The sequence below is a fragment of the Taudactylus pleione genome, unplaced genomic scaffold, assembly GCF_031769625.1.
Source record: "Taudactylus pleione unplaced genomic scaffold, aTauple2 ptg000085l, whole genome shotgun sequence".
Lineage (NCBI taxonomy): Eukaryota > Metazoa > Chordata > Amphibia > Anura > Myobatrachidae > Taudactylus > Taudactylus pleione.
This window is the reverse complement of record NW_028284487.1, coordinates 17,002,003-17,022,630: the sequence shown is the minus strand read 5'-3', so window position 1 is coordinate 17,022,630 and position 20,628 is coordinate 17,002,003. Positions and strand designations below refer to the sequence as shown.

The 20,628-nt window shown below is 43.1% G+C and overlaps 1 protein-coding gene across 1 annotated transcript in view; it reads right to left on the bottom strand.

Annotated features, from left to right (window-relative positions):
• LOC148532090 (ribosomal protein S6 kinase alpha-4-like) overlaps positions 1-18,277 on the bottom strand; it is a 54,050-nt gene extending 35,773 nt beyond the window's left edge. The window contains exons 1-3 of the mRNA XM_088468398.1: positions 18,023-18,277; positions 3,387-3,458; positions 2,845-3,063 (exon numbers count right to left, since the gene is read on the bottom strand). Coding sequence (XP_088324524.1) covers positions 2,845-3,063; positions 3,387-3,458; positions 18,023-18,071 — 340 coding nt within the window. The 5' untranslated portion in view covers positions 18,072-18,277. The remainder of the gene's footprint in view (positions 1-2,844; positions 3,064-3,386; positions 3,459-18,022) is intronic.
• Between the last annotated feature and the right edge of the window lie 2,351 nt (positions 18,278-20,628).

Below are 20,628 nucleotides of genomic sequence, written 5' to 3'. Positions count from 1 at the left end.
CCAAACGTGCCCTACTCCTCAGGCACTTAAAGACGACTGGGATTGTGGGTTTGCAGGGGGGAGGAGCATAAGATTTAAAGCTACATTTTATTAAGTGCCAGCTCCAGCCCCAACCTGCTCGCAATATGTGCCCCAGCCTTGATGAAGGAGAAAGAGAATTTAAATGGGAGAGATTTGAGTGTCAGCATTTACATCCAGGTCCAATCATTTCTTTCAGTGCAAAGTTACCATTCCCACTTTTGGGCTCTGCTAAAGTTGGGTGGATTTGTGCATGAAATATACACACATGAAGATGTGCATTTAGGTGTCAGTCAGGCACATTTTTAGATGCATCCAGCTCAAAACACAGGCGTACAAGTGGGTATACTTTCACCTCAGGAAAGTATAGAGAAGTGGCTTGACAGCATCATGTAATGAAGTGTTATATTCACAAGAGAAAATATTGTCTGGACAGTTGTTAATACGAAAGCTGCATTTGCAATAGAATTGTAATAAATGCAAACAGCTCCACATCTGTTCTTTACCCCTTGAAATGGAAATCTTCTTTCCTGTAATAATCTATTTGGAAATGACAAATAAGTATTGCGGATACATGCCTGCGACTTCATATAATATAGCCAGCTAACGAATTAGGTCTATGATGGAGAGATCAATATGCAGTCAGAACTATACCTTGGTCTTACACACTTTGCGTGCATCTCAGGGGTATAGTTACTAAATTGAGAGTTTTTAGAAGTGGAAATGTTGCCCATAGCAACCAATCAGATTCTACTTAACATTTAACTAGCACCTTCTAGAATATAATAGCTAGAATCTGATTGGTTGCTATGGCCAACAACTCCACTTCTAAAAACTCTCACTTTAGTAAATATATCCCTCATAGTCAGCCCCAAAGTGGCTGTATTTGCGGGCGCCTGAATTACTACCTTCCGCTAATGCAGGGGCTCATTCATCTGCAAGCAGCAATCTATGCCACCCATTGATTTTACACCAGCTGCTGCGGTCACTGTTAGTATCGACACGTGCAACAACCCCATGCTAGGTATACAAGACCTGTCAGAAACAGGCTTCTCTTTCCCGTACGCACCACTCAGAATGGCACAAAGCTTTATAAACGCCTACAACCACTCCTATGATGCTCCCATGCACTCCCACACGGCAGGATGTGCTCTCATTGTTGCCACTTTGAAATGCCCAATTTCTCGAAAAGGCAGATCCGTCCTAGCTACGTCCAACTCAGAATAGTATAATAATGAATCATGCGCTCCCAGTGATAAGCAGCTTTCTTTTAAATGGCCAGATCACTGGCCAGGTAAGGGTTAATGTATGCTAAAGAAGCGCTTCTTTAGCATACATCAACTCAGAATAGGACAGAGATACGCTAAGATGCATACAGTTGTACCTGCGCATGCTCTTTATGCAAAACCTCGCTGTATGCATTGGATAAGAGCGAAACGCGTCAATCAGGGACATCACCCACCTATTCCTTGCTGTACATAGAGATGGGTTCTCCCAACCATTGTACTCCCTTGTTACACACTGGGAGTCGGATCTAGCGTGCGGGCCAACAGCCAGAGTGATCATCGTAGACCCCAGCCAGCATAGCATGCTGGACACACCTCCTTGTCCTCAGTGCCCAGAGGTGAGGAGACAAGCCAGACGCACAGCAGCCGGAGCAAGGGTCGGAGACACTAGCTGACACAGACATGGTGCACTCATCCCAATTGCGGTGATCCGAGACAGAAGAGAAACGAGCATTGTGAGTACTGGACATCCATGTTGACAGTGTGCCGCATGCCCTGCTACTGCCGATCGCAAGCAGACAGGTGAGAGGCACTGCAGGCCCCCTACATAGCGGCACACAATTGAAAACAGCATACCTGCCAGTGCTCCAAGATGGCAGTTTGCTATTGGGAACTCCGTGCTATTGAAAAGATCCAGCCAGTGAGCTTAAAAAGTTAAAATCATAACCACCCAAGCACTATTGAAAGATCAATACGTAGAGAGATATTGTATACTAATTAAATTGCAACAACCTGCTGGTGAGCAAACAAATATCAACCTTGTATTTACTTTACACTACCCAGATGATACTGGTTAGACATTGAGCTATCCAAGATATTTAGACAATACAGCATTTGGAATCAAGCATTGTAGAGAACTTCAATTGTTATATGTATTAACTAGAACATTGTGAATACATTTATATATTTTTAAAAGAAGCCTTTTGTGTCAATCCAACATATTATTATATGTTTATTAATACATTTTGACATTTGCGCAGTTCACTAGAGGGTCTTCTTACAAAGCTTTATAAACGCATACAACGCTCCTATGATGCTCCCATGCACTCCCACACGGCAGGTTGTGCTCTCATTGTTGCCACTTTGAAATGCCCAATTTCTCAGAAAGACAGATCCATCCTAGCTACGTCCAATTCAGAATAGGACAGATATACGATAAGATGCATACATTTGTACCTACGCATGCTCTTTATGCAAAACCTCGCTGTATGCATCCACGCACAGAGATCCGTCCAACACGTGATCAGCCCCTTTATAAGGGGGTATGTGCACACAGACAGCTAGAATATACCTGCTTTCTTTTCTCTGTCTTGTATGTTTGAACCAAGGATACATGTATGTTCACTGGGATCAGTAAGCATTAGCGTTCACACCGTTTTCAACTAAATGGATCATGACCATGGACAGTACGGAATTTGTCACCCCTTCATTTCTTCTGCCTCCAAATGCAGTACAGATGGAAAGGAACAAGGGTGGATTAAGACTTCCCGTGTGCATTTGCCCTAAACTAGAAAAGAAAATGAGTATTACATTTACCCACCTAGTATAAGATGAAGTTTGGAGTCTGTCTGGAAGGCATAGTGAAGGGTCACAAGGAAGGGACTCTGTCTCACATGTTCTAACACTGTGCGTTCAGTCCGTGTGTGCTCTGCTGTTTTCTCTTTTAGAACCAGGGCTGCTTTGCACAGAACCTTCATAGCATAAAGACGCTTTGCATCCGGGCCCGTTACTTTCCGTACAAGGAAAACTTTCCCATATGCTGCAAGGATAGTAGAAGACAATTACAAGAAGTTGAAAGAACTGCGGGACAAAATTGAGGAGCAATGAAAGGACAAGTCTTCCATGTGTTCTTATTCAGTTTCTCAGATTCCCTTAGCTCGGCAGATCCTTCTCCCTTAGCTCGGCAGAGTATATCAACATGAATGAAGGGACACAAGAAATAAGGGGTGCAGAATAAAGGGGTGGATTTAGCTCATGGGATAAACATACTGTAGGTGGCTTGGATGTAATATTAAACAAAGAACATTTTAATTGGTGGCCATTGTGAAATTTAAGGAGAGAGATGTGTTTGTAATCTCTTACCTCCAGTTCCCAATATCTTTAGAAGCTCAAAGTCTTCCATACCAACTTTGTCTTCATGTCCTGTCAGATTGACTGTTGAGTGACAAAAAAAAAAAAAAGAATGAGAACCATTTATACCAGAAAGCAGACAGACAATGTAGTTTCCACTCACAAAGTCTTCCATGAATTATAGAGGCTATCATTAACATTAATAAGCTGGCCACACAAGTTACTGAAGCCGAAATCAGCCAACTGGCCCAACTTAGGTCCCAAATCTATTTGCTTGCCCTCATCAAAAGGATGACGTGTCATTCTTTGTCTGGTCATCTGATACCATTTGATCCATTAATTCACAAAAAGCAAATTGATTTATCAATCTTGGCCACCTAAGTGAGGAAAGTCATCGTATCACTGACCTCGGCCGAAGCTGCAGGATGGCCTGTGTGTGGCCATCTTATTTTTGAACACGTCATGGTTCCTGCTGAATGTAACTTTGCCCTCACAAACCTTTGGCACTTGTTTTAACAGCCCTAAAGGAAAAATTGTGGATGTTATAATCCGTTTACGGGTGATACAAGTAATGTAGTATCCAGCAGTTTTCTGTTTTTCTAATACATTTCCTGTTATTGTGAACCATTAGGTCAGGTATGTCTAACTGGTTATTTCTGGCATATGACCCTTACACCTGTAGTGCAAGATAATCCATAAGTACTGTAACTTTTACATGTTAAGTGATGCGTTCTGCATACGCTTATTGCACTTTTATTAATGCAATCTATTGTACTGGATGCAGAATGCAGTGGTTATGCTATAATAATGCAGATTTCAGGCTTTACAGAGCGCATAAAGGGCCTTATTATGAGTCGGACGAAGACGTGTGTCTTTTTCTGCAGACACGTCCGCAACTTTATGCCAATGCCGCTAACAAATACCTTCCCTGATCTAGAACTGTATGTCTGAATGAGCAAAGACTGAGACGCCCACTTTGAGTGTCATTAAACGCTCACATATTGCTTGATGCGTTATTAGACGCAACCAACGGTTGCACCATGGAACCTTGCACCAGCCCGATGCTAGGTGCAGAATCTTCGTATGAGTATGGCCTCCAATGTGAGCGAGTGTGACTGTGCGCGTAACCATTTCCAGCAACATGACTGCGACGCTCCCATAACAAGCAACATCTCCATCTAAATAGCCACCTCCCTGTCACCACCAGGGAAAACCAATACATTTCTAATATATTTAAGAGGCTGTGCACCTGACTCAGTACTGTGATTGTGTGTGCAGACAGTAGGGACATGCACAGTGTGACTTAGATGCATGCACAATCAGGCTCTATAAGCACCCACAATGAAATGCACCACTCACACTTCTAATTTGATTTGCAGTATATCATATCTGGATTACCTATGCTAATTGGGGGTAATTCAGCGACTGAACACCTTCCACAAAACTCTATGTTGATAGTAAGAGTTTTCTCCTAAGAAGACCACTTTCCCTGGGCGCAATGGATAAAAATGACATACAGCTATGCAGGTTGGTGTCTCTCATTTTCAACTGCCAAAAGAGAATAGAGAAAAGGTCTACATACCAGCAGAAGGTACTTGTCTGTCAACCAAGACAGATAGGCAACCACCATGTGAGATAGTAGGATGGGACACGGAAGCTAAAGAGATATGCAGGAGTGCAGTGGGAGGAGGATGCATGTTTCATGGTTCAGCATATTTAGGTAAGAAGAGGAAAGATTAGAGATGTCGACTAGCCAGATCCTTAGAATTGGTCTTCACCCTTTCCCTTCTCTCTGTCACCTTTCCATTCTTCTCCTCTTGTTTGCTAGGTATTCTACCTTCATCCCTATCCTTTGTCTCTAGGATTGTCCGGCTGCTACTATGTCATTAACCATAGCCTCTATGAATGTGCGTGGATTAAACACCCCCCAGAAGTGCTCACATTTATTTTGCTCTCTCCGGAGTCTAAAAGCGGATATTGCTTTATTGTAAGAGACCCACTTTCGAGATCCTGGCCATCCGTCATTGTCCTCCAGGAACTTTTCCTCTGTGCTCTATTCTTCCAGCGCCACTAAACACAATGGGGTTGCCATCATGATACATAAAAGGCATCCCTTTGTTCAGCGATCTGTACATACTGACTCTGATGGTCGGATTATCATTTTGACTGGCAGGCTGGGTCACCTTGAGGTCACTATTACTGCAGTTTATGCTGCCAACACCGGCCAGCAACACTTTTTCAAATCTTTTTTTACAGAACTTCATAAACGGCGGGAAGGATATTTATATTTAAGAGGGGATTTTAACTGTGTTATTAACCCAGATATCGATCGTACTACCTCCCGGACTCGCCCGAGAGCCTGCCCGCTTTCCAGTGCTCTCGCTTTACATATAAAAGAGGCTTCTCTTATCGACACCTGGCGGGTCCTTAACCCCACCTCAAAGGACTTTACATTCTACTCAAACCCCCATCGCTCATATTCTAGAATAGATTTGCTTTTTTTGTGGCCCTCCAGTCATCTCACCAATGCCTCTATTCTCCCTAATTCCTGGTCAGATCATTCCACCATTACCTCTTCATTTAATTTCCTAGACACCCCGGTTTCTCGGCCTCCATGGTGCCTCAATGAGACCCTATTGAAAAGCCCCCAATTCCGATCCAAGATGGATATGGCTCTGAAAGACTATTTCTCTTTAAATGTTCAGGACTCTAGCTGCTGTCCCTTGGTATGGGAGGCTCACAAATCTGTCATTCACGGCCATATTATTAGCTACGCTTCCCACAGAAATAGAGAACACAAACAACTCCTTCAGTCTCTTACTGACCAGGTCCATTCACTTGAATCCCTCCATAAACGCACCCCCACGGATGCTCTTTATAGACAGCTTACAACTGCTAAATCATCTCTTAATGCGCTTCTCTCAGAGAAGATTGAAAGTCTTGGCTGAACCAAAGCCTTTATGAAAGTTGGCTGAACCAAAGCCTTTATGAAAAAAGTAACAAATCTGACTCTTTACTTGCCAAACGCCTACGGGCTAGAAACGCCGCTTCGGCCATTTCGGCGAGTAAATACTCTCTTCATTATAACCCATCTAAAATTAACTCTATTTTTAAAGAATACTACAAACAACTTAATAATGCTTCTGAGAGCTCCCCCCAGCCAGCCGTTTCACTACTTCCTACGTCAGAATATTTAACTTCTTGTGTCCTTCCTAGAATTGACCTCCCACCCTCCACTGCACTCAACCGCCCCATCAAACGCCCCCAAAGACACAAAAACCTTCCAAAGCGCCGGGACCTGATGGCTTTCCCTTTTCTTACTACAAAACTTTCCAAGTGTGCCTTGTTCCACACCTCTCTAGCATCTTTAACCAAATTTTAGATGGCAATATTTTCCATCCCAACACCACTAGGGCGAAGATCACAGTCTTACCAAAACCAGGTAAGGATCCCCAATTGGTCACCAGTTATCGCCCAATATCTCTGTTAAACACGGACCTAAAACTGTTTGCTAAAATTCTTGCGACCAGGCTAAACCCTGTCCTTCCCTCACTCATCCACCCGGACCAGGTGGGCTTCGTGCCCTCCCGTCAAGCCCTGGATAATACCAGAAGCCTGATTGACTTAATCCACCATATCAATACAATTAAACTCCCCTCCCCACTCCTGGCCCTAGATGCAGAAAAGGCCTTTGACAGGGTCTCTTGGCCATTTATGCTCGCCACCCTTCGTCAATTTGGTTTTGATGGCAAATTTATTCAAGCTGTACAGGCCCTCTATCATAATCCCTCCACATCAATTCTAGCAGGGGGCCTCCTTTTTGACTCTTAGTATCTCAAATGGGACCAGGCAGGGACGCCCACTCTCTCCGCTCATCTTTGCAATAGTGATTGAGCCTCTTGCTAGTAAGATCCGGGTCAATCCTGACATTGTCGGCATCAGCGTTGGAAATTCTAATTATAAAATGTCCCTCTTTGCCGATGACATTCTTCTCACCATCTTTAGTCCCCTAATTTCTCTTCTGAATCTATTTCAGGAATTGTCACTTTACGGGCACCTCTCTGGTTATAAAGTGAACCACGACAAATCCGAAGCGTTACCTTTGCACATCCCGAACTCAACTATAGCTCTCTTGCAGCTCAATTTCACTTTCACCTGGCGTAAGGACTCCTTGAAATACCTTGGCATTCATCTAAGTCCTACAATAGCTTATATAAGGCCGACTTCCCACCCCTTTTTAGGTCTATTGAGCAAGACATTATCAGATGGCACAAATATTTCATTTCCTGGATAGGCCGCATAAACTCAATCAAAATGAATATTCTTTCCAAACTGTTGTACCTTTTCCAACCCCTACCTGTTGCGGTTCCTGTTCAGGCAATTGCCTCCCTACATACCTCCTCTGGTAAATTCATTTGGAATGGTCGGAGACCGCGTTTACATAGGACAATCCTCTTTAAGAAGCCACTTGACGGGAGTTTGGGCCTGCCATCTGTCTCCATATACTATCAAGCAGTACGTCTTAGCCAGTTAGTGGCCTGGCATTCTCCCAGGGGATCTAGGCGCTAGGTGGATCTGGAGGGAGACTTGGGAGGAGTGGATTCTATGTCATACCAACCGTAGCTTCCCCGCAAATATAGATCCCCATCTGTCCTATCAGTGCCCTCGGTAGCTCTTACCTTGTTTGTTTGGGATTCCCTTGCCACAAAGTTTGAACTATATACCTATCCCTCCCCTCAGACACCATTGTGGCAGCATCCCTCCTTTACTCCCGGCTACTCTCCTCATATGGCTTCTATTTGGACTGCGGCTGGTATTACTCGCTTTCGGCATGTTTCTGGCAGTTTTGCTTCTCAGTCCTTTTCAGAAATCCAGGAAAGGCACTCCTTAACTTCCTCTTGCTTTTTTCAATACCTTCAATTCCGTAGTTTTGTAGACTCATTTGTTTCTTCTTCTGTTCCTCCCAGTGCCCCCACCCCTATGGAACGCCTGTGTATTTACCGTCCCTTGGATAAAGGCACCATATCCCACTTATATCACTCTATTCTGACCCCGGAACATTCACCCCTGGCTACTCATGAACTATTATGGGAGACGGACCTTGAATCCTCCTTGGGGGAGGACACTTGGGAGGCAATTCGATCTAATGTTTCGAAGTGTTCCATTAGTGTTTCCATCAAAGAGACCTCATATAAGGTGTACTCCCGCTGGTATCTGGTCCCAGAACGTTTACACAGAATGTTTCCCAATGTCTCCCAGTTGTGCCGGTGTCAATGCGGCCAGAATGGAACCTTTTTTCATGTTTGGTGGGCATGCCCAATGATCACACCCTTTTGGGCTACAGTTATATCGCTCATATCCTCAATCGTGCCCTCACACCCTCCCCTTTCTCCAGCCTCGCTGCTTTTGTGTGCCCCAGTCTGCCAATCATCCAAACAGGTCAACAAATTGATCCTACATATTTGTTGTGCAGCTAAACTCCAAATTGCTAAGGCCTGGAAGCAGCCTCCTCTGCCCTCTCGTCAGGTATTAATAAATAGGATTTGGTATATTTCCAAAATGGAATATATAACTAGTCTTCAGAATGGCACAGGGATGGTTTTCATGATGTTTGGACACCTTGGTATTGTCGAAGCTGGATTAGTGGCTGAGATGGAATCAGCGTAAAAATTAGCGTGCGCGACACCATCTTGCAAATGGCAGCTAGACTCCATTTTAGAAACAAGAATCTGCAAGACGCCATTTTGCGACCAGCGCCATTTTAAGTTACAACTCAAGAGCTAAGTACAGATGGCAATATTTTTGATAATCTACCAAAAACAACTAGAAATACAGCCCCTGAAAAAAGTAAATAGAATAGACAATACACCAGAATACTGTGAGTGTTTTACATACAAATTGGGAATCCCTGTATAAAGACAAGTATAGTTGTGGCAATTGTAATATAACCCAGACATTGATCTACACAATTGAATTTGTCTGAATCCTAAACAGGTTTTAGTCCCACACCCAGACAGAATGGCCCCGGCTTCACAGCTGGGGGTTACACATTTGCATTGCAGTTTGAAACTGTAAGTAAGGAATGAGATTTTATATATATATATATATATATATATTAGGGATGTGCAGGCTCGGATAGGTTCGAGTTTGCACGTGGAGTTCGGATTTTTCCCTCCAAAAAAACGGAACTCAGAACGAGGCAAAACGTCATCTTACATGGACGAACATCATCATTCCTGGTCTTTTGTCCAGGAATGATGATGTTCGTCCATGTAAGATGACGTTTTGCCTCGTTCTGAGTTCCGTTTTTTTGGAGGGAAAAATCCGAACTCCACGTGCAAACTCGAACCTATCCGAGCCTGCACATCCCTAATATATATATATAATCTCATGCATAAACACTGCACATTACGCACAGTTGAGCTGCTAACATGACGCTCAGTAGCGAATGCACAATATCCTGCATGCGAACGCTGTTTATTAGCTGCATGCGTGCACATCTGCCCCAGATCAGATAAACCTAACTAGCGTCTTTTCCCATATCCCTAATACTTACATAATGCACACTTACACAAAAGGTTCCATAGCTATAAAGTAAAAGATCCAAGTTTTATTCATTACAAATGCTGTGAAATAAAGACTATTTGGGGATCTAAGGTTTAATACATGATAAGTAAGCAGTGTTTGATATTATATTGATCCGCACTTTATCCACAGCTTTCCGGTATCAACGGTGTGAAGATCGGAACATGCGTTCGCAACTTATGGACCGTAAAGACATAAAGAACCAAAATGTAGTTTTGTGCATGCAGGGGAAATAGAGAAGGCAACAAGCTGTTAGAGGCTGTTCTGTGTCCATTTGAACCAACCTGTTAAATGCCCTGTAACAAATGCACCCGCACTGGGAACCAATGGGATCAGCAACAAACTCCTCTATTGTGTTGTCTATTTCTGGGGGGGTATAAATATGTGTGCTCTGACCCTGGGTTTCTAGTCTTCTTGCTAATTGCTGATTGACGGAGGTTATCTTGCTGATGCCGGGATCTGGTCCAGAGCGCTTGCGTATGTATAACTGTACTTGGGTCTGTATAATTTCTTTGCGCTAAATTGTACTTAGATCATAGCGTGTAACTGACTGTACTTTTACTTGAATAATACTTTGTGCTTTGGAACCACAGGTTCAAGGTCTGGAGTCTTTATTTACTGTATGCCTGCGTACGCAAAATAGCGTCATCCTTAGAGGTTTATAGGAAGGATATTAGAAGGTATAGGCAGGAGTGTATAGAGGTTAGAATCCAGAATCCTTAGTATCTCTTTCAAAAGGTTCCTCTCCCTGGTCTGGCATAGTGGCTGGCTTCATCAACCCCCCCTTTTTTTCTTCTTCTCCTCTTCTTCTCTCATATATACATCTCTTTGCCCACACCCACCTCGTTTCCAGCCTCTTTGTCTTCCCCTTTCTACCCATTTTTCCTGGCTTGTATATTCGCCCATTTCCTTTTTTTTATTATTTTGACTAGTAATTTTTTATGTGTTTGTGTATATCTATATATGCATATATGTTTCCGCTGTTTTATTGTCTGACGGATTTATGTTATTTGCATGCCATCCTGTGGACAATTTTATTTCTATTTCTATAATTTACAATAAAATATTGTGACATAAAAAAAAAGAATTGGTCTTCACCTGTATGTCATCTAAATATGCAATAATCACATCCTCTTATGTTTCAACAGCAATGCCATGGAGGGCATAATTTGAATAGCTTAGGTGGACTGACAGCGGATAGCGTTACACCAGGATAATTGCACTCTCCTCCTGATCCCTCCTTGTCTGCTCAGGAGAACCTTCACCTTGTGGGTGCGATTTTGTATCCTGAGAAGCAAACTCATTGTGGTATGTTCCAAAGAACCAATCTGCCGCCTCATCTGTGCTTTCAGAGTCATTACTAGATCACAGAGATCCAGGTTGAGGTCAGGCTGCCATTAAGCCCAGCCTACTCACGTGACCATTGTGACTGGGGTGGGAGGACCAAAATGCTGTGGGGGCAACAGCGATAATCAACCTCTCTTCAACCTAAGTGGCTTAACTCTCAGCTAAAGCCACACTGCTGGGGAAAACTGAGGCTACTCTTACAAGACGGTGCCAGAAATAACACCATAGTTGGTGGCTAAAGGTGACATGCATGACGTGCTAATGGGAACTTCAATAAGTGGAAAATAAGGATAAAAAAAAAAGGTCCAAGATCCATTGATAATGCAGAGCAAAGAAAAAATACTAAGAGTAAAGGTGATTTGAGAAAGGATGAGTGAATCTTCTTCCAATATCCAGCCTCCTTGCAGGCTAGATGGAGCAATTCAATTCTTGGTGATGTGCGCTACGGGGTAAAGGAAAATCTGAGATGTTGGTGGCCACGAGTTGCCAGAGAAGCTGTCTGAATGCCTGTAACTTGGGGCCATCATTAACAATTGTACTGCTCCCTAGGTGTCTCTAATTTGCAATCTGTTCATACCCGAGTCAGGGACACTCCACAACAGTACTGAAAACGTGTGTGACCACACCCATGGGCAGCTCAGTGATGAACTGGGGTGTGACCTGTTGAAGGCAGCACAGAGAAGTTGCAGGCCCCAACATGGAACAAGTTGGAGATATACAGGTGATTCATTCCTTGAGAATGGATTTCCACAAGTCAGGTTTCAGGAATGTCGTGTGCTTGTATGGGAGACCTGGCTGCTATTCTGGTCAGCTGGAAACAGGAACGAGGAAGGCATTTTCTTACTGACTAGCTGGTACCACGAACAAGACTCAGCAGTGCAAGTACTGTGTATTCTGTGTATTGCCACGACAGCACACAAGGGCAACAAATAACCCACTGAGCTTTGGTACCGCATCATGTGACTGGTGGAGCAGGAATAGCAATTCGCAGATAAGAGCAACTAGTGCAGTGCTATCAGTGGCCAGTTATCTCCCACCTTTCTTTGTAGGGAAAACCTGATTCCTGGAACCTGACAAAGTACTGTACCGTGCACTTTTTTGGTCAAGGAGGTAATCATGTTGATTATTAATTAGTGGCTATTCTTTAATTAGTAGTCATTAGGTTTTAATTTGTGGTAGGTAGTCACTGGTTCTCCCAATAAGAATAAGGGGTGGGGTATGTGAGTGACATGTGAGGAGCTTCTGGAGTACAGGTGGGAGATTTTGTGGCAAGAAGGGCCTGAGGGCATGTGGAAATTTGGGACAACAGATGTAGCAGAGACTGAGACATTATGGGGCTATTTTTTACTACTGAGTTTATGGGAAATGTGTGGACTTTTAGAAGATTAGATGCACTACAACTAAAGTGACAAGGCCCCAGCTGCCTATTTAATACAGAGGGTGATAAGTTAGGACTTCTTATGGGGGGGCTGGATTTTGTTTATTTCTTTGCAACCATGTTATGTACCAGAGCTGGTAATTAAAGCTAATTTATGGTTTATCCAAATTTTGAATACTTGTTGGAGCGCAACGAACTGAAGATATTTAAGATAAAGTTCTAATTTTCTTTTCAGTTGCTTAGCAAAAGAGAGTGTAATGTCAAATATAAAGTTCATCTGATATACAGAAGCTTTTACACATACATTTGTGAGTGTTATTAGGAGCTCTTTTACACAAGGCAAATTATATTTTAGGTTTTGTGTACTTTTAAGTACCAGGGATGAAATCTGACTGACATGACAGTATTACTGTCCAATTTGGTCACATTTTTGTGGTCAAAGTGAACATGATCTGGCTGTTGAGCCAAGTGGCTGTTTCCATTCTAAGCTAACTAGGGCCTATTAGAGCAGTCAGAGGTGACAGGCTGATTGTGATCATCTTCCGACCACATTTTCCAAAATGGTTGATAATGATTCTATCATTATTGGACACAACATTATTTTGGAGCCATATACTCAGTAATATTGTGCCAAGTACACATCTCTAACAGCGTTGGAGCAGAAACTGTACAGCACTCAAGTAGGATACTATTCATCTGATTAATATATATTAGAGCAGATGTTCCCAAAAGCAGTCCTGAAGGAACCCCAACAGTTCAGGTTTTAGAGATATCCATGGTTGAGCACAGGTGGTTAAAGCAAATTGACAGGAACTAATTAAGTCACCTCTGGTCAAGCATGGATATATCCTTAAAACCTGGAATGTTAGAGAGCCTTGAGGCCGCATTTGGGAACTCTGTATTAGAGAATTGTGGGCCTCATTTATCAATGATTTTATTATTCACAACGAGTGATAAAAAGCTCATTTGGGTGTTAAATGGTGCTCCAGCCAATAAGCTGCTATCTATCATTTTCAAAGAGATAACAGTTGGGAGCTGATTGGCTAGAGCACCATTATCATACGAACGAGTTTTATCACGCTTTGTGAACAATAAAACTAGCTGATAAATGAGGGCCTATGTAACAAAATATATTTAAAAAATCAGTAAACAGGAAATCGTATGGTACTAAAATAAATCACCCATAAACACCACAAAGTGCCATAGTGGAATGGGAAATATTTTGGAATTAGTTTTACAACAGGTACCACTAACCATGCTTACAACACATTTTTAGAATACCATTACCCAATGAGGAATTGCAAACCACTGCAAACAGAGGTTAAGCTCTTCTCTGATAAGACCACAGTAGGATGTAATTGTATTTGCAGTACAGTTTAGTACAAGGATTGCCAAAATAGTTTAAACTCATGGTACAATGTATGGTTGACTTACTTATATACACTTAACTGATCACTGCTCAGTTTGCTTTTCGTATAATACATGATATTGATTTTCAGCAGAAACACTTTTATACGTACCTTTTTGTTTTTTAATTAACATTGCTATTCATTCTTATATTGTGTTTACATTTTAACTTGGTGTTTGTTGTTGCCTTATAATTTGTTTTAATCCAGTAACTAGATGTTGAAATTTGTAATGTTCTAGTAAAGTTGTAGAAATAAATATCATAATGGCTCTTCTTCAAGACAAGGGTTCCTAAGTTTAATGTTACACCACTATGGTGCAGCTGTAAATATAAAGGAGGACAAGGTTTGTGTAAAACAGTTCTTGATCACATCAGATATCTTATGCGGTTATTATGCACTGTGTATACAGAGATATAAGCCAAATTTAACATGTGTGCATCAAAGTCATACATTATTTGTTTATACCAGACTTTCAGCCAGTTGCATTTTAGTAGTGTTTCCTAAACAAAGATACGAACATATGTAAATCTTGGTAGAATAGGTATCTACGTTTACATAAAAATTACACATTAATCATTTAAACTAATATACTGCCATGGCCCTTTTGCCGAGTCCGGTGAGCCGCCTCCTTAAACTCCAATGAGTTAAGCTTTTAAATAAGCAGTGGTTGGAACGGGGATAAGAGGTAGAGGGGTGTGATTATCTACCATAATATGGTCACTGCTGCAACAAAGCGCTTTATCTGCAGCGGAGAAAACAGGGCCAGTACCCGGTCACTGAGAATGGGGATGGAGCATATATACCTGCATATAAGATATATAGGCATAGGGCAGGCCTGGCTATACTGTGGCTCTCCAGCTGTTGTGTAACTGCAAGTCCCAGCATGCTTTACCAGCTGATCGGTGGAAGGGTATGCTGGGAGTTGTAATTTCACAATAGCTGGAGAACCACAGGTTGGCCAGGCTTGGCATAAGGTGTTATATATTGTAATAGCAATCTACCTAATATGTGTCTATATAATGTATGGAGTTGTTACCGTACATTGGCATGTGAAGATATAGGGGGTTATTGTAAGGATAGTTTTCAGAAGCAGCACAATTCTGGTGATCTCAGGTGCAGATTAAAGCAACAATATTTCAAAGGCAAACCCAGGCTAGTATTGCCATTTCAATTCTTGTGATCTTTGCTACAGAAGCAGCAAGAATTGTGTTGCTTAAAAAACTCAAAACCCTATTATATAACCCCCATAGTATCCTATTGACAAGATGGTGTGTGATGTATTCATGGGCATGATAAATAAAACATGAAACTATTCATGAAGTGGGTATTGTGTTAGTCACTTTTCATTTACCCAAATGTGTCTTACTTCCATGTATTATTTCTCACATTAAAACTTATGTAGTGTGTCCAAGATGGCGTCCTCGCATGGTATTCTCGTGGGTAGAATGAACAATGCAGGATCTGACAATTTTGTAAGGATCCTGCATCTCACTTTAATTTATTGTAGCTTCCCATTATGTGTCATCTCTTCCAGACACTGCCTATTCTGACCAGTATAACCTACATAGTGTGCCCAAGATGGCTGCCTTGTCTGGCACTTTCCTGGGTAGGATCAATAATCCTTGGAAGTTATGACGCAAAATGGTTTCTTCAACCCTATATTATGTTCAAGTTTTCTGTATTTTCTGCAAATCTAAACCTCAGTATTATGTTTATGTTTTCTGTAAAGTCCTTCTGGGGGGAAAGCATTCTAGAAATCACATTATTATCATTACTGCATATATTTTTTTTCCGGACTGTGAATTATTATTCTTTGGTGCTAATTTAATGCATTCATTTCACTGTATACTGCGACAGAAAGGATTTAATTACCAAATTTGCAGCATGCACGTCCTGACAATCGTACTGTAAATAATATTCTACTTGGCAAGTCTGCAGAAAATATATGTGCCTCTGTGCTTAGAAACAATAGCAAATAATAGCATCTAGGCTGGCATGGTAACCCAGTTTTGTAGTTTCTAACATTTGAAAACAATTTTCAGGGACATTCTCCCATGGGTTATGTGCATTTATCAACGTGAAAACAGTTGCCCTTAAGGTGCAAATTCACCCCCTAAATTGACATAGTAATATAGTATATACCTTAATCAAATCTTAGACAGCATTCAGGGAAGACAGATACTGTACACATAAATGCAGAAACACATGTGGTACTGTGGAGTTTATCAGAATTAGGAACGCTGTACAAATCCAGGGACAACTGTGACTGTTCCAGATATGAAATTGCTCTTTACTTCTACACTAAACACGTACACCAGGAATAAGGCTGAGAGACACATATGTAATGCACACCGGTCATTGACACACACAGAGGCCAGTGGCACACAAGTCACACACAGCGGCCAGTGGCACACACATCACGCACAGTGGTCAGGGGCACAGGCACACATGTAACGCACAGCAGCCAGGGGCACACATGTCACATGCAGTGGTCAGTAGCACAAGCACACACGTAATGCACAGCAGCCAAGGGCCCTCACAGCGATCAGGAGCACACATGTAACACAGCAGTCAGTGGCAAACTCATCACGCACAGCGGCAAGGGGCACAGACACACACGTAATGCACAGCAGCAGCCAGGGGCACACATGTAACATATAGCGAGCGGTCAGTGGCACATGTCACATACAGTGGTTAGTGGCACAAGCACACACGTAATGCACAGCAGCCAGGGACCCTCACATCGATCAGAAGCACACATGTAACACAGCAGTCAGTGGCACACACGTCACGCACAGCGGCCAGGGACACACGTCATGCACAGTGGTCAGTGACACCAGCACACAGGTAACGCACAGTGGCCAGGGGCCCACATGTCACGCACAGCGGCGAGGGGTACAAGCACACATGTACCCTGCAGCGGGTGGGGGCACACACATACCCTGCATAGGCCCGGAACATACACACACGTACCCCGCAGCAGCCTGGGGCGCACACACGTACCCCGCAGCGGCCTGGGGCACACACACGTACCCCGCAGCGGCCTGGGGCACACACACGTACCCCGTAGCGGCACACATGTAGTGCACAGTGGTACACACGTAGCGCACAGCGACACACGTAACGCACAGCGACCCGGGGGCACACATGTAATAAACAGCGACCAGGGGGCACACATGTAACAAACAGCGACCAGGGGGCACACATGTAACGAACACCCGCCAGGGGGCACACATGTAACGAACAGCGACCAGGGGGCACACATGTAACGAACGGCGACCAGGGGGCACACATGTAACGAACGGCGACCAGGGGGCACACGTGTAACGAACGGCGACCAGGGGGCACACGTGTAACGAACGGCGACCAGGGGGCACACGTGTAACGAACAGCGACCAGGGGGCACACATGTAACGAACAGCGGTCAGGGGGCACACATGTAACGAACAGCGGTCAGGGGGCACACATGTAACGAACAGCGGTCAGTGGCACACATGTAACGAACAGCGGTCAGTGGCACACATGTAACAAACAGCAGCCAGGGGCACACATGTAATGAACAGCAGCCAGGGGCACACATGTAATGAACAGCAGCCAGGGGCACACATGTAAGGAACAGCAGCCAGGGGCACACATGTAAGGAACAGCAGCCAGGGGCACACATGTAAGGAACAGCGGTCAGGGGCACACATGTAATGCAACACACAGGCAACAGTCAGACTGATGAGTTACGCAATCAGAGACAGAAGTGTGATAGAGAGAAAAGCAAATACATGTAGGGGCGTACAGCAGCACAACATGAGTTACACAGTCGGTGTTTACAGTGCGCTGCTGCAGCCCGTAGTTGGTAGATTATTACAGTGTGTGACACATTATTATCCGGTGCAACAGTGGCTCCAATTTTTGTATTTTTGCTCCGGCGACGTTACCGTTAATCGGTTTGCTGGTGTGAAGGTCCGTGCTGTCAGGATCGCCCATGTCCTGGATCGCCGGCCCCGGTGTACGGAGGCTGCTCCTGTTCCGGCCCGCACCGGGTCCCTGACTCCACTGTATGGTATGAGGAAAATGGCCCAACAGTCAGATGGGGAACTTCCTGTACGGCGGCGGCTGTGCGCACTGTCTGCAGGGTGTTACCATGTGTGTGTCAGCGGCTGCCTGTAACGTGATATACAGTCAGTGTGTGTGTGGTGCAGCATTGGGTGTGTCGCAATATCTATGTGTTACACAGGGTGTGACTGTTCTTCACCCTCACAACTTGCGTTATTACCACTGGTGTATTAGAGGTAGGGGGGGTTGTGACAACTTGCGTGATCGTTATTTTAAGTGCAGTATGGTGGGTAATACCGGGGCAGGAGTTGTGTTGTGCGTATTGTACGGTACACCAATAGAACATGCTGTCCATACTGTAACATATTTGTCATGCATTTTTAAAAAGACAAATACATTATCCTGGATGCAGGACTTGGTTAGGAGAGCACAAGCTACATTGTCAAGACTGACATTTAATCAAAATATTAGTATTACTATTAGTAATAGAGATATAGGGCCTGATTCAGCGGTGGACACAAACCCAGTCACTGATGTGATTCCATATGCAGTGCGAAAATATGCAAATGCTGTAGCCACTGGGCTCTGTATTGACAGCAAACACAAATATCTAGGCGCTGACGTACTGGGCAAATGTATCTATAAGTATATAATGCTTCATTAGCAAAAAAAATATGTACACATACAGTATATATACATACACATATAAAACTTGTTGTATAATCCTTAGTAGGCAAGAATGTGACAGCTGCCCCTACACAGATTGAGGGATACTGGATCTCCAACAAAATATATATAGCCAAAAATAATATAAAAAAGGTGTTGGAGGCGCTAGTCAAAAATTAAAAATAAACATTTATTACATATGAAATAACAACACAAAAAAACACAATAAAACAATATAAATAAAAAAAAATGAGAATCCTAGAGATCTATAGATAAAATACTAATACTAATAATGGATAAACCATACCAATTGACAAATGGGAACAAGAAACATTACCTTACTGAAGCTATGGCATAGACATTGATATCATAAATTGCAGTACAAAATTACAATATTATTGGTGTCAAAAAGAACAAATTGTATCTTTTGTAGAGATGTTGCAGCTAATGCTGGGCATACACGGCCAGATAAAATGTCTGTCAGACCGACAGACATTTTATCTGGCCGACTGCCCGCTGCAGATGTCACTGAGATTTCTCTCACAGTGTATTTGGTAGACATCTGCGCTCCGCCCCCGGGGAGGAGACATTTCTCTGTTCCTTCCGTAGGAAGGAACACAGGAAATGTCTGTCTGTCGGCCGCGGATGGGCATACACTGCCCGATGCGGCTGACAGTTTACCGGGAAATATCGCATCGGACGGGCATGCTGGACAATCCGGCATGCCCGACCGAGCTATATTTAACCCTCGGTCGCCCCCCCCACACTCTACAATTATCGGGGCGATCCGCCGATATCAGACAGATCGCCCCGATAATTGTAGCGTGTATGGCCAGCATTAGTTAGAAAAGAGAAAAATCTCAATATTCCAATTTAGTAATTGTAAACGGCTTGTCCCTGTGTTTAGAAGCTCACACAAGCATGGTGAATATAAATTAGCTTATAAACAATACACTGGGGTCTATTCAGCAAGTGTGACGATGTTGCCCAGAATATTAACGGGCAACATCGTCACGAGTTTATATCAATTATGATAAAATGTGTAAGCTATGCAGCAATATTTTATGCAGGGACAGCGGTTGCGGTAACACGCTGTCCCTGCAATGTCACAGTAGGTATTGTTATCAGGATTCCGAAAACAATCCCTTCTGTTTGTTCCTCTGCGCATGCTCAGTCATGCGCGCGGGAACAGTCTACGTCCCTGCTTGCGGTGACCGCCGACGGGGTAAGTACAGCTCCAGCCTGCTAAAATTGATTAACGTGTATACAGGCTTTATACTAGCCTGTACACATGTATATTTATGTGCTTTTATATTTAACATTTATATAAAAATTTTAAATATAATCGCATATAAATATATCTGTATACAGGTTTGTATAAAACCTGTATACACATGTCAATCAATTTTGGCAGGTTTAAAAGGCTCTAGTTGGACTTACCTGTCGCCGATCACCGGAAAGCAGGCACGGAGACTGGGCAGATTTACAAGATACTGCAGGGACTTATGGGAAAATTTCCCTCTGTCCCTGCAGTTTTCGAGATATTTAAGTATTTTCCTCATATAACGCATTTCTGAAATGGCGTTATATATAAAGGAAATATTTTAGGAGTGATTTAAAGCTTTTTGCTTCGCTGAAGAGCAAAAAGCCTTAAAGCACTGTAGAGATCAATGGCATGACCCCTACAGTGCAGAACTCTGCGAATTAGGAAAATATGGAGAAGATAATTACGGTATCTTCTCCATATACACATTGCTGAATAGGGCAAAAGCTTAAATAATGCGGAAACTAGTGTTTCCGGAATGTTTTACGTCATTTATAT